The following is a 15,072-nucleotide window of genomic DNA, read 5'->3' as shown; positions in this document are numbered from 1 at the left end:
GGGACGACAAGGAGTGGTCACACGTGATGCGGGGGGGCGGTGCTTGGGGCTTGGGCACGCTGCTCCCCACAGGAGGGAGACCCCCAAGGACCCAGCAGAGACGCGCCCAGGAAAGCAGTTCAGACCCCGTCCCCATCCCCACCCCCATGTGTGAGCCTGAACCGCATGCAGGTATGTGGGGGAATGGGAGCTGAGTTTCAGGTTATAAAATCTCAGGGAGGCCCGTGGCCATTTCCTCTCTTCCAGACTGTGCCTGACCCGCCAGGACCACTGTGCTCCCAACATACCCAGGGTGATGCCATTGGGCCACTGGATGTCCTCCGTCACCAGCGAGTAAACGTCCACGCCATTCAGGCCCCCCTTCTTGATCTTGGCAGGGGTTCCCCAGTCCGTCCAGTACATGAAGCTGGTGGGACAGCGGGAAGGACAGACAGGAAGACATCAGGGAGGGAGGCTCTGCCCACCCAGAAGAGCTGCTTGCTCCTGAAGCAGCCAGGCCAGGACTCCCACTTGGTTCTGGGGAGACCCTGGATGGGTTCTTTCTGCTTCCCTGACCTTGCTGCCCTCAAGGCCCACACCTGGTGAGACCTGGCAGGATTTGGGCGACCTTTGAGAACAAAGGGAGGTTTTCATTCCAATGTTGGGACTGGGGCCCTGGAATCTGTACCCTGAACACTGCTTTCTAAGGGCTTTTATAAATTTTGGGGGGGGGGTAATTTTTTGGCTTTTTAAATACAAATTATATATATATATTATACACACACACACACACACACACACACACACCCCTACATACACATACATGTATATATACACACACACACAAAGAGAGATTTTTTTAATTGTGGTAAAACACACATAACATAAAATTTAGCATTTAACCATTTTTAAGTATACAATTCAATGGAATTAAGTACATTCACACTGCTGTGCAGCCATCACCACCATCCATCTCTAGAACTTTCTTTTCTCCCCAAACTGAAACTCTGTCCCCATTAAACACTGACTCCCCATCCCCCTCCCCCAGCCCCTGACACCCACTCTCCTACTTTCTGTCTCCATGGATCTGACTCCTCTAGGGACTTCGTATAAGTAGAATCATACAGTATTTATCCTTTTATGACTGGCTTATTTCACTACGCGTAATGTCCTTAAGGTTCATCCATGTTGTAGCAGGTGTCAGATTTCCTTTTTAAGGCTGAATAAAGTTTCACTGTATGCATGTACCACATTTTGTTTATCTAATCCTCTGCAGATGGACACTTGGCTACTGTGAATCATGCTGCTAAGAACACGGGTGTACAAACATCTGTTTCTGTCCCTACTTTCAATTCTTTTGGATCCATACTTACAAGTGGATCTCCAAGGGCTTTTATTTTCTTTCTTTCTTTCTTTATTAAATCTTAATTTATCTTATTTTATTTATTTATTTATTTTTGCCATATCCTGCAGCGTGCAGGATCCCCAACCAGGGATTGAACCTGTGCCCCCTGCAGTGGCAGCTCGGAGTCTTAACCACTGGACCTCCAGGGAAGCCGCTCCAAGGGCTTTTAAACATCTGAAAAGATGCTCAGGCTAACTCACAAGTGACCTAATACAAATTAAAACTACCCTGGAATACACCCTCCCCATCATGATTACAAAGATGGAAAACCCTTTGGTGAGAGTGTGGGGAAACGGGTCCTAGGGTGCACCTCTGGCGGGAGGGTCAGTATCACAACCTTTGCTTAGAAGGACAATTTGAGGCTATGTCCATGTATGTACCCTCAGACCTATTTGTAACCCAAATTCTAGAATGTTATCCTGCAGATAAACTGCAGCGACTCACCTTCAAAGGCATTCAAAAGTATTCATGGCTACTTTGTATGAGGCAGGGGGTAAAAACCTAAATTTCCAGGGGCTGGATAGCAGTTAAAATAAATCATGGCCCATCGGGTTGGCAGGGAAGGAAACCCATAGGCCAAATGAAAGAGCCAGGTCAGGCAGAGAATTCCATGCTATTGGGGATGGGGGGAATAAACACATATGCAGAGCACCTGGCGGTCCAGTGGTTAAGACTCTGAGCTTCCAGGCACGGGTTTGACCCCTGGTTGAGGGAACTACGATCCTACAAGCCATGCAGCGAGGCAATCAATCAATCAATCAATCAATCAATAGCAGAGCACACAACATGCATCTAAGTGGAGCCTGTGGGACTTCCCTGGTGTTCCAATGGGTAAGACTCCCCGCTCCCAATGCAGGGGGCCCGGGTTCAGTCCCTGGTCGGGGAACTAGATCCCACGTGCATGCCGCAACTAAGAAGTCCGCGTGCTGCAACTAAGACCTGGCGCAGCCAAATAAATAAATAAATATTTAAAAATAAATAATAATAAGTGGAGTGTGTCAGGGAGGGTGTCTCTCTCTGCTGGCAGTAGGGTGGACCGGGTGACCCTCCACCAAACGAGAGCATTAGTCTTGATTGATGAGGACCTGACATGCCCACCTTCACCCCAAGGGGGCATCTGTCCGTTCTGAGCCACGGACACCATGCAAGGACAGCCAAGTGCGCCTTTGCCAACATTTTCTCCCTGAGGCCCAATGCTCCCTTTTCTCCAGTTACTGCAGCCAGAACATCCTGCCCATCCTGGGGTTGTGAAATGCCACACATGATGTACCGGGGCAGCTGGTGTGTGCTGCAGGTGCAGGGTACGTGTGACAGAGGACAGAGGCTTTCCGCCAGGGGACACGGGTCCCTGGGGACACTGGAGCTGCTGAGTCAGCAACGGGGCCTGCGGACCCCGAGTAGGGTAATCCACGGGCGGTGATCTGTCAGTCGGCTAACACTGTCCCAGAGCGTTTCTAAACATCTCTGCAATCCTGTCTCAGTGTAAGATACTCTGCCGTATAATACTACATTGGAATTTAAATTTCTAATTTCTAACAAGTGTTCATTTCTAATATAAATTTTTTTTTTTGCCGCACCTCCCAGCACTGGGATCTTAGTTCCCCTACCAGGGATTGAACCCACAGCCCCTGCAGTGGAAGCACAGAATCCCAACCACTGGACTGCCTGGAAGTCCCTCTAATATCAATTTAAATCAGTATTTAATCTCTGATTTTGGATTCTATTCCATAGGGCAGGGCTTTTCAGGGTCTGATTCCACCTCAGGTGACACAGAAGACATGGTGGGGCATCGACCCCCAGGGCTCCCATAGGATGGGTGGGGAGGCCCACATTCTGGGCCTTGTTTTTTGTTTTTTGGTTTTTTTTTTTTGCGGTACGCGGGCCTCTCACTGCTGTGGCCTCTCCCGTTGCGGAGCACAGGCTCCGGACGTGCAGGCTCAGCGGCCATGGCTCACGGGCCCAGCCGCTCCGTGGCATGTGGGATCTTCCCAGACCGGGGCACGAACCCGCATCCCCTGCATCGGCAGGCGGACTCTCAACCACTGCACCACCAGGGAAGCCCTGGGCCTTGTTCTTTTCTGACATCCAGAGCATCCCGGGGTTCGGGACAGCCCACATCCAACTCAGTCTGGTCTACCTCAGCACAAACCTCCCCCCACCTGGAGCCCTAATCGGTTCATGAACCCCACCCGTGTTCTTCATGCCCCCAGCCCTGGGGCATCGCTCATCCCGAGAGCATCTGTCAGCAGCCATCTAAAGCAGCGCTTTCTGAGAATTCTGTCTTCCTCTTCACACCCTTGGTGTCAGCCACTGAGACGGTGCCCAGGATGGAGTCAGTCCAGTATATGTTGCTGTGGATCCAATCCACTGCCAGCCCGTCGGGGGCCTGGAGATCCTCGCTGATGACGGTGTCGTAGGAAGAGAAGCTGGGGGCTCTGTTGATCTGGGCGCTGAGGGGAGAGGAGGAGTGTCAGGTCCAGGGGCCCTCAGTCCACTCAGGGACTGGGGCTGCACGGGGCGGGACCCAGGCTCACCTGTAGATCTTCCTCTGGGACAGGTCGGACCAGTAGATTCTGTTGCTGGCCACCTCCGTGTCCAGGGCGACCACGTTCTTCAGGTTGGGGATGACGCTGGCGTACTCGCTGCGGTCCAGAGTCATCTTCCTCACTTCGTGGCGGTTGGTGAAGAAGAGGTAGGCGATGGTGCCTGGGGAGCCAGGAAGGGGAGCTCAGGAGAGTGGAAGGCACCCTGTCCTCCACTGTCACCCTGCAGGGTCGGACTGAATCAGGGGAGACACCAGGATGCCTGCCTGGGGTATTAACGAAGCGGTTCCGATGTGGATCGGGGAGGACATGGTAAATGACTCACTTCAAATGCAAACTAACCAGCCCACACCCCGCCACATCCTTTATTGGGGTCTCACACTCTTGCCCACTATCCACCTTCCCTAGTCACCCCAGGGACAGGTGCCAGACAATAAGGGCCAGCATCTATTCCCCAGAGACCACTAAAATTATTCAAACTCGCCTGTTCCTTCCCACAGAAACCACAATAAAGGCTCTCCCACACCCCCGGTTTTCCCCTCACTCCTTCGGCCTTCTGACCACACCTGCTGCTTCCCCGGGTGGTCCCCCCCATGGTGTGCTATGCCCCCTGCTCCTGGGATCTGTGAGCAACAAACTGTCTTTTCAGTGGCAGTCGTCTCCTGGCCTGTTGGCCTCACCATAGCTGAATAATAGTGAAACCTACATTTGAAAACATCTGGGCCCCAGCATTTTACATTGAAGAACATAAAGATGAAGAAATGATAACGGCCAATGTAAACAGAGTGATTCCTAATGTCGGGGAATTCTGCTTAGTGCTTTTCCTACCTTTTTCTCTCATTGACCCTCACACTCCTAAGAGGCAGGGGCTGTTGTCAACTCCCTGTACAGATAAGGGGATTAAGGCTCAGAGAGGAGAAGTGACTTGCCCAAGGTCACACAGCTAGTGGGTGGCAGAGCCGGGTTTCGAACCTGGGTCACTTTGACTCTCGGGGCTGTGCTATAACCATGACATCAATATTCACCAACACACCGAGCCTTCTACAACTGACCCCCCTCAGAATATCCCTTCCCACAACACCATTCCAGCTGGGATGGCATATGTAGGGACCTGACCCTACAGAATGGGATGAAAATGAAATCTCAAATCCTGGAGGGCTTCACACATGGGGATGTGACAGAGGGAAGCCAGGGAGCCGTCAAAGGGATGACGACTGAGAGGCCCTAGGGAAAACAGCTCTAAAATATTTCTGCAAAACTGGCCCTCATTTGGAATCACACTGCAAGGGTGGAACATGACAGAAGACAAAGGATGTTTGGGTGACCTGTCAACTTCACCAGGACAGCTACACCTGCAAAACCATGGGATCTCTTGATTTAGGTGATTCTAAGAATTAGTGCATGGTTGCAGTTCTAACCTAAACTTCAGGTAGAAGAAACTCAGTGATTTGTACTATTTTGTTTCATTATGAGCAATTATATTTTGGTCTCTTTTCAATGGATTTACTTTTTTTGATATAAGTTCCTTTAGCTGGAGGGGGTGCAGGCTGTTCAGGCCATGGCTTTCAATTTCTTGTGCCCTGAAGCCCCTCATGGGACTGGGGGCTACAAACCATCCCCCACGGGATTGATCTGCGTCTTCAGAGAAGCCGGACAGGTGTGGGCAGCTCCCTAGCCTGATTCCTAACTAGGCTGTGGTGTTCACCTATCAGAGGCCTCCGGAGCAGATGGTCTACCCCTGGGTCACTGCAGTCGGTGCAAAGTTCAGATGATAAAATTCCCCACCATGTTCGTGCCCCGTCCCGTCCCGCCGCCTCCCTGTGCTCACCCACGGCCTTGCAGGCCTTGGTGAGGGGCTCCAGCTGGAAGCCCTCCTCACACTGGCACTTGTAGCTGCCCTCGAGGTTCACGCAGAGCTGGCTGCAGGCGTCTGGGTCCTGACACTCGTCGATGTCTGCGGGATGGGACACAGAGAGATTTGGGGCATCTTCCCCACGGGGCACAGGTGGAGCCACGGGCTCTGACCAAAGGCCGTGCATCCCAGTGGCAGATGGGAGACGGCTCATCAAATGGCGGATAGCTCATCCCCTCTGGGGAAGACCTCCAGGGCCGGGGACTCTGACCAACAAAATCTTGGAAACAGCCAAGTGTCACCTCTAACAGTGACCCCGACCTCACCATTCACCTCAGGGCACAGCTGGCAGGGCCAAGCTGCGTCAGCTGAGATTTTTTTCTTAATTATTAATCCCCAAAGGCCAGAAGCAAGTGCTCCCTGAGAGCCAAGCCGGCGACAGTTGGCCCGTGCACCTGGCCTCCTACCAGCCCTGTGCAGATGGGACGGTGCCCACGCCCACTTAATGGATGGGAAAACTGAGGCTGAGGGCTTGACCTTCCCCATGTCCAGGGAAAGGGCCGGGGCTCGGGAATTACCTTCACATCTGTGCTTGTCCACCAGCTGGAAGCCCTCAGGACACAGGCACTCGTAGCCGATCTTGAGGTCATTGCAGATGTGGGAGCAGCCGCCCTTGTTGTCCAGACACTCGTTGGTCCCTGTGCCAGGTGGGGGATGGGGACCGGTCACACTCTGGCCTCCAGCCGCCACTCTCCCGCCACCCTGTGCTATTTCGCCGTCATCATAATCACCACAATGACTGTGCAGCTGCAGAAGTACCATGACTCCTAAGAGGACTCAGCCACTGTCACATGGGACACCATGGATGAACCACGAGGATGTTATAGTGAGTGAAATAAGCCAGGTATAGAAGGACAAATACTGCAATATTCCACCTCGAGGCCCCTACTGGAGTAAAATTCATAGGGACAGAAGGTAGGATGGTGGGTGCAGAGGCTGGGGGAGGGGGAGGAGGAGTTAGTGTTTAACGGGGACAGAGTCTCAGTTCTGCAAGATGAAATAGTTCTGGAGATGGATGGTGGTGATGGTTGCACGACAACGTGAATGTACTTAAAACACTACCGAACTTCACTAAAAATGGTTAAGATGGTAAATTTTATGTTTTTTTAACAGTAATTACAATTTTTTTAATTATAAAAAATAAAAGCCAGGGCTTCCCTGGTGGCGCAGTGGTTGAGAGTCCGCCTGCCGATGCAGGGGACCCGGGTTCGTGCCCCGGTCTGAGAGGATCCCACATGCCGTGGGGCGGCTAAGCCCATGAGCCATGGCCGCTGAGCCTGCGCGTCCGGAGCCTGTGCTCCGCAACGGGAGAGGCCATAGCAGTGAGAGGCCCGTGTATAGCAAAAAAATAAAAAATAAAAGCCACATACAACTTCCTACAGTTACATATATTAACCCATTTAATCCTCCCTACAACCCTAAAGGCAAGGGAACTACAGCTGGGGAAACTGAGGCACGGCCAGATTAAATGACCTGCCCAAGATCACAGCACTGGACTCGAACCCAGGGCACTCGGCTCCAGAATCTATGCTCTTATACCCTCTATACCAGGCATGGGCCAAAGCCAGCCCTCCACCTGCTCTTACACAGCTAAGAAGGGTTTTTACATTTAAAAATAGTTGAAAAGAAAAATAAGAATCGAAAACAAAATGGTATTTCATGAAAAAGTTCTATGAAATTCAAGTTTCTGTATCCATAATAAAAGTTTCCTTGGAGCATGGCCCCAAGCATTCATATACACGTGTATGCATTTGGATGGCTGCTTTTCTGCTACAATGGCCAAGTTGAAGAGCTGTGACACAGACCTTACGGCCTATAAAGTCCAAAATATGGGTCACAGCACTGCTACAACTACACGCATTGCATCATTTGATCCCCAGCAGCCCTAGGATGTGGGAGCAGTTACTGCCCCATTTTACAGCTGGGAAAACTAAGGCTTAGAAGCCAATCCACTTATCCTCAGCACACCCCTCCCCCACCATCTGTCTCACCCCACAGCACTTGTGGGCCTGGGTGGGCCAGCCCCTCGCAGCACCGCAGCACCCACGTCTGGGTCCCACCCCTGCTCTGCCACCTGCCCGCACCCCGGGGCTCACCGCACTCCTTGAGGGGTTCGTCCGACCAGTCCCGGCAGTCCCTGACTGAGTTGCACACTTTGTCCAGGGAGATGCACTCGCCGCTTTGGCACTTGAACTTGTTGGGTCCCTCACACAGAGTCACTATGAGAGCCACAGAGGAGGATCAGGTGCTTCTGAGCAGTAGGAGCCCACTTAGTGCTTTTTATTAATGTGATAGCTTATTCACGCAAGAATAGATGCAAACGTATTTGGTAATAAAACAGAATAATTACTGAACACCTGTGAAGCCTCCACTCAGCTTAAGAATTAGAATGTCACCAAGAGCAGGGGCTGGGAAACTCTGGCCCACTGCCTGTTGGTTTAAATAAAGTTTTATTGGCACACAGCCCTGCCCATTCATTTACATACCGTCAGTGGTGGATTTCACGCTATAATAGCAGAGTCCAGTAGTTGTAATTGAGACTATGGCTCACAAAGCTGAAAATACTTACTATCTGGCCTGTACCATTGGGCCCTGACAGAGACTATTGTAGTGGTCTTTGCCATCCCATCCCCCTACTCTCTGCTACCCCCAGAGGTAATGATAGTCTTGAATTATGGGTTTACCATTTCCTTATTTTTTCATTAATCATTCTATCAAACATGTATGAATGAACAATATATTGTTGAATTTTGCTTGTTTTTGAGTATGATATAAATAACTGTACCCAGTAAATTCCTGCAACTTCCTTCTTGCTCCCAACCCCAAGGTTATGAGGTTTGCCTGGGCTGCAGACAAGGGCTGTAGCCTCATTTTCTCAGCTGTATTGTATTCCACTATGTGCCGTTTAAAATTATTTCCATATACCCCCGTTCACAGCAGCACTATTCACAACAGCCAAGGGGTGGAAGCAACCCAAGTATCCACCCACAGATGACTGGATAAACAAAATGTGGTCCATCCATACAACAGAATGTTATTTAGCCTTAAAAAGGGAGGAAATTCTAACACCTGCTACAACATGGATGTACATTGAAGACATCATGCTCAGTGAAATAAGCCAGTCACACAAAGACAAATACTGTGTGATTCTACTTACATGAGGTCCCTAGAGGAGTCAAATTCATAGAGACAGAAAGTAGAATGGTGGGTGCCAGGGGTTGGGGGAGGGGGATGGGGAGTGAGTGTTTCACGGGGACAGAGTTTCAATTTGGGAAGATGAAAAGAGTTCTGGCAATGGATGGTGGTGGTGATGGTTACTTAGCACTACTGAACTTGACCCTTAAAAATGGCTAAGATGAAAAAAAAAAAAAGGTTAAGATGGTAAATTTTACGTTATAGGTATTTTACCACAATTAAAAAAATATTTTGGGACTTCCCTGGTGGCACAGTGGTTAAGAATCCACCTGCCAATGCAGGGCAATCCCTGGTCTGGGAAGATCCCACATGCTGCGGAGCAACTAAGCCTGCAAGCCACAGCTACTGAGCCTGTGCTCTAGAGCCCGCGAGCCGCAACTACTGAGCCCCTGTGCCATAACTACAGAAGCCAGTGCACCTAGAGCCCGTGCTCCACAACAAGAGAGGCCTCCGTAATGAGAAGCCTGCGCACCACAACAAAGAATAGCCCCCACTGGCTGCAACTAGAGAAAGCCCACACACAGCAACGAAGATCCAACGCAGCCATAAATAAATAAATAGATAGATAGATAGATAAATAGATAAATAAATAAATACGTATATATTTTTTAAATTAATTCTACTGCTGATGAACATTTGGGTTCTTCCAGTGTTTTGCTGTTAGGACAGTGCTGCTCTGCCTGTTCTAGAGCTTCTCTCCCAGTGCAAGTTTCCCAGGAGCAGAACTGCTATGTTGTAAATTCAGCAAAGTGCTTTACATGGAATCATACTGTGCATGTAACTCTGAGCTCAGGGACAGGAGCTCTGTACACTCCGACCGCATTAAATCTCAGAGTCCTGAAATAGGTGCTTACATTTTTCCCATTTGGCAGATAAGTGGACGTGAGGCTCAGAGAGGTCAAGTAACTTGCCCAAGGACACACAGGAGGCTCCTCCCTTGTCTGGGATGCACCATGCTCATCCCCCTACATCTCCCCATGGCCCTGGACCCTGGCGGGACAGAGCTCACCATTGATGCAGCCCAGCTCGTCGCTCAGGTCCTTACAGTCATATTCCCTGTCGCACTGCCGGCTGCCGTGGATGCAGGTCCCATCCGAGCACTGGAACTCATCAGGCCGGCAGGTGGCCACAGCTGGGAAAGACAGAGCCAGGTGTGGAAAATAAGAAAGGGGGCAGGAAAGCACCCTAACACAACCGTTTTCTTAGACGTTTCTCCAGTCTGTCCTCGTATGCAGGAAATTCATTAAAAAGCTGGCAGACCCAACAGGCCATTCTCCGCAGAAAAGCAGTGATGTGGTCCCAACCCAGACAGAGGCACGGCCAGTTAAGTTACGATAAATCATATCAATACCACTGAGTATCATACAGCCCTTCAAATGACTCACACTGCAAACGTAAAACATGTTTCAGTTGACACTACCTAAAAAGGCCATTAAAATGAAATCTTGGCGGACACACGTGATGACTAGAATAGGGTCATTCTAACCACGGTCCAAACCTTGACCTCCAACAGGTTTTTGCTTTACCCTAATTCATTAAGCTCTAAGCTTAAGTTTTCTGCACTTTCCCATGGGTTACGTTTCACTATCAAAATGTTTACAATTTGAAAATTCGATTTCAGGAAGTCAGTGAAAAAAGATGATAAATCTATGGGCAGAATGATCCTCCCCATCCACCTTTTTAAAAATATGCAAATGCAGCCCCCTGGTGGCGCAGTGGTTGAGAGTCCGCCTGCTGATGCAGGGGACGCGGGATCGTGCCCCGGTCCGGGAAGATCCCACATGCCGTGGAGCAGCTGGGGCAGTGAGTCATGGCTGCTGAGCCTGCGCGTCCGGAGCCTGTGCTCCGCAACGGGAGAGGCCACAACAGTGAGTGGCCCGTGTACCGCAAAAAATATATATAAAATAAATTTAAAAAATTAAAAATTAAAAAATAAAAATAAATAAAAAGATGCAAATGTCTGGAGCTCGTTATTTTCAAGTGGATACTTGCTCTGCTGTGACCTAGGTAAAAGAGGAAAATGATCCTATTTTTTGTTTTGCTTTGTGTATTTAGAATGATCCTATTTTTAACCCCTGTGTCTATCTTTGCATTAAGGAAAAAAATACAACTGAACATAACTCTCGCAAAACATGCTCTCTGATGAGAGTTAACATGGTGGGGTGATCAGGGATGGTTCGGGTTCACAGGTGTGTGTCCTCAGAGGGTTACCCCACCTTTCTGTGCCTCAGTTTCCTCATCTGTAAAAAATGAGGGAAGCGTGCTCTCACAAGTCATGGGGATTAAATGAATTTGTGTTCAGTTTTATTTGTTTATTTATTTTTTTATTTTTTATTTTTGGCCTCGCCATGGGGCTTGTGGGATCTTAGTTCCCCAACCAGGGATTGAACCCCGGCCCTTGGCAGTGAAAGAGCAGAGTCCTAACCACTGGACTGCCAGGGTGTTCAGTTTTAGAACCGATCGATCACATACAAAGTCTTCAACTGTTTTGTTTTGCTTTATTTATTTTTTGGCTGTGCCAGGTCTTAGTTGTGGCATGTGGGATCTTCACTGCCGTAGGCGGGATCATGCGGGATCTTCATTGCGACATGTGGGGTCTTTAGTTGCGGCATGCGGGATCTAGTTCCCTGGCCAGGTGCACTGGACCCCGCATGCTGGAAGTCCCTTCAATCGTTTTTAAAAGGTGACATTTTAAAAAGTCTAATTACAGGACTTCCCTGGCAGTCCAGCGGTTGAGACTCCACGCTTCAAATGCAGGGGGCACAGGTTCGATCCCTGGTTGGGGACCAAGATCCCGCATGCCATGTGGGGCGGCCAAAAAGAAAAGGAAAAAAATAATAATAATAAAAAAATAAAAAGTCTAATTACACCTAGACAGCGATTGCAACTCTGAACACTGTGCCCGTGGCAAAGATGCCAAAGAAACAGAAAGACGAAAACGACCTACATCACTAGCCATGCAAGATCGGCCCTGATTCAGGGAGCACTGACTCGGGGCCACGTCGCAGTCGCCACTAACCACCTGTGGCTATTTAAGTTTCAATGGGTTAAAATGAAAGCAACCTAAGAATTCCACCTTTCAGTGGCACCAGCTACACTGGCCAGCACTCGTGCACTGGGCAGCATCACAGCAAGTTCGATCGGATGCCACTGAATTCTAACTGAGGCCCGCAAAGGCCGATGCTGTTGCCGCGTCTGCAGGGGAGGAGATCACAGCACAGTGGTCCCTGGCCAAAGGTCACACAGCACAGATGACACCAGCCAGGCCCGGAGCCCAGGATCCTTTCTGGACTCAAATTATACTGCAGGTTGCGGCTTGCTCCCCTGGGCAAAAGAGATTAATTAAATAGGTGTCCCAGACTGAGCGCTCTTTGGAGGATAGCTTGTCTTCCATGTGACTGGAAAGACTCGAACATGAAATGGGACCGATTTTCTTGCTATGAGATGTGAAACCATTCAACCACCTAAAGGCACTGCCCCTGCCCCGACTTGGGGGAGCCTGGGGACAGATAAGGGGACCCGTGCGGCGCCCCTACCACAGTTCTCCTCGTCAGACTTGTCCTTGCAGTCGGGGTCGTGGTCGCAGTGCCAGCTGGAGTGGATGCATTCGCCGCTGCGGCAGTGGAACTCGAGGGCCGAGCAGGGGTTGTTGCCCTGTGAGGGGGCCGACGGCTGGGGGCTCCCGCAGCGCTGCAGCCACTCGTCCGAGCCGTCTTCGCAGTCAGGGTCGCCGTCGCAGGCCCAGAGCTCGGGGATGCAGGTGGTACTGTTGCACTGGAAGCTGGCAGGGCCGCAGGTGGGCGCGGGGCAGGACACCTCGTCTGAGCCGTCTAAGCAGTCCAGGTCCGAGTCGCAGACGAACTTCGGGGCGATGCACTTGCCGTCATTGCAGCGGAACTCGTCCTGGGAGCACGTCTTGGGGGCTGCGGGGACGGACGGGAGACGACAGCCCGGTCAGCAGGGAGCCTCCCACCACATCCTGACACAAGCCCATTGCACAGATGCGGACACTGAGCCGAGGAGAGGCCAGAGCCCAGCACTCAGGATCTCGAGGCAGTGGTCAGGAACCCTGAACACGGAACCGCTGCCCTGGCCGGAAGACTGCCCAGCTCCTGGGCCCCCTCTGTGCTTCAGTTCCCTCATCTGTTCGTGTCTTAAGGCGTTGCTAAGGACTTGGGGTATAAAGCTCTCACGTTGGGCTGGGCACATGGGAAGCAGTTTGAGTCTGCACAGGGGACTTCTCTGGTGGTCCAGGGGTAAAGAATCCACCTTCCAATGCAGGAGATGCGGGTTCAATCACTGGTTGGGGAACTGAGATCCCGCATGCCGGGGCGGGGGCAACTAAACCCCTGCACCACAACTACTGAGTTCATGAGCCTCAACTAGAGAGCCTGTGTGCCGCAAACTACGGAGCCCACACACTCTGGAGTCCGCGTGCCACAAGTAGAGAGAGAAAACCCACACGCCACAACTAGAGAGAAGCCTGTGCCCTACAACTACAGAGAAAGAAGCCCCAGCGAGGAAATGAAAGATCCCACATGCTTCAACAAAGATCCTGCATGCCTCAACTAATACCCAGTGCAGTCAAAAACATAGTGTGCACAGGGAATACAGTCAATATCATATAATAAATTATAATGGAAAAGAATATGAAAAAGAATATATGGGGGCTTCCCTGGTGGCGCAGTGGTTGAGAGTCTGCCTGCCACTGCAGGGGACATGGGTTCGAGCCCTGGTCTGGGAAGATCCCACATGCCGCGGAGCAACAAAGCCTGTGCACCACAACTACTGAGCCTGTGCTCTAGAGCCTGCAAGCCACAACTGTGGAAGCCCACATGCCTAGAGCCTGTGCTTTGCCACGAGAAGCCACCGCAATAAGAAGCCCACACTCCAAAACAAAGAGTAGCCCCCGCACGCCACAACTAGAGAAAGCCTGCGCCCAGCAACGAAGACCCAACGCAGCCAAAAATAAATAAATAAATAAAATAAATTTATTAAAATGTTCCCCAGGGAGCTATTTCATCAGATGACCACTAACCAAGGTTAGATGTGCATTTCTAAGGTAAATGTAAGCGAACAATCACTTTTTGGGTCTTATGGCTTGTGGGATTTCAGTTCCCCGACTAGGGCTTGAACCCTGGCCACAGCAGTGAAAGTCCAGAATCCTAACCACCTGGCCACCAGGAAACTCCCCCTTTTTAGTTTTTTTTTAGATTCTCTTAAGGGTTTTCATATTTTGTGAACTTGAAGATTCGATGTGATCTCAGTTATTTAAATTTTCCCCAGGTTTTTTTGTTTTTTGTTTTTTAAAGAGCCTTATTTTGCTAAAAAAAAAAAACCTATGCAATTGAAAATGAAATTATAAGTAATGAATAAAATCAAAGAGACAAGACAGAACCAGCTACAAAGTACCTTCCCCTCCAAGACTCTCAGCCTGTTTCTTCACAGAACCCTCAGCTTGGGGAACAAACTGACCTCAGCCAGGAACCCGGTAGGGTCACTTGGACGAGGCCAGGACCCACGGGCCACCAGGCCAGTGACCACTTACGACAGTCTTCCTCGTCTGAGCCGTTCTCGCAGTCCAGCTGGCCGTCGCATCTCCAGGACTCAGGAATGCAGCGATTGACATGGCCCCCACAGCTGAAGTCCCCCATCTTGCAGGTGACAGACACTATGGGAGAAACAGGATTGAGCCTTAACCCAGAGGGAAGACCAACCTGCCTCGCCAGTCCGAGCTTTGCAAGGGAAAATCCCAGAGTTTTCTGACAGGGGGTGCCGAGCCCACTTTTCTGGGTCAAAATGAAGGACATTTAATGGAGCTTGTTAAAAATTAGAAGCTAGGTGCTGCAAAGGTTTTGGAATGAGATGGAGGTGGTGGTTGTACAGCACTGTGAATGTATTAATGCTACTGAACTTTCCTTTTTTTAATTTTTAAATTTTTTTGGCTTTTTAAAAATTCAAGTATAGTTGATTTACAATGTTGTGTTAGTTTCAGGTGTACAGCAAAGTGATTCATATATATATGTATATATATATAT

At 50.1% G+C, this 15,072-nt stretch overlaps 1 protein-coding gene across 1 annotated transcript in view; it reads right to left on the bottom strand.

The window, feature by feature from the left end:
• The window catches only part of LDLR (low density lipoprotein receptor), a 34,968-nt gene that overhangs the window by 7,540 nt on the left and 12,356 nt on the right, over positions 1-15,072 (bottom strand). Inside the window, exons 3-13 of the mRNA XM_007460692.1 lie at positions 14,583-14,705; positions 12,571-12,957; positions 10,044-10,166; positions 7,936-8,058; positions 6,358-6,477; positions 5,756-5,881; positions 3,919-4,090; positions 3,648-3,834; positions 1,458-1,490; positions 1,353-1,360; positions 288-406 (exon numbers count right to left, since the gene is read on the bottom strand). Coding sequence (XP_007460754.1) covers positions 288-406; positions 1,353-1,360; positions 1,458-1,490; positions 3,648-3,834; positions 3,919-4,090; positions 5,756-5,881; positions 6,358-6,477; positions 7,936-8,058; positions 10,044-10,166; positions 12,571-12,957; positions 14,583-14,705 — 1,521 coding nt within the window. The remainder of the gene's footprint in view (positions 1-287; positions 407-1,352; positions 1,361-1,457; positions 1,491-3,647; positions 3,835-3,918; positions 4,091-5,755; positions 5,882-6,357; positions 6,478-7,935; positions 8,059-10,043; positions 10,167-12,570; positions 12,958-14,582; positions 14,706-15,072) is intronic.

This window comes from Lipotes vexillifer, unplaced genomic scaffold (genome assembly GCF_000442215.2).
Source record: "Lipotes vexillifer unplaced genomic scaffold, Lipotes_vexillifer_v1.1 scaffold1011, whole genome shotgun sequence".
Lineage (NCBI taxonomy): Eukaryota > Metazoa > Chordata > Mammalia > Artiodactyla > Lipotidae > Lipotes > Lipotes vexillifer.
The sequence above is the reverse complement of the archived record's forward strand: the minus strand, read 5'-3'. Positions and strand labels throughout refer to the sequence as shown.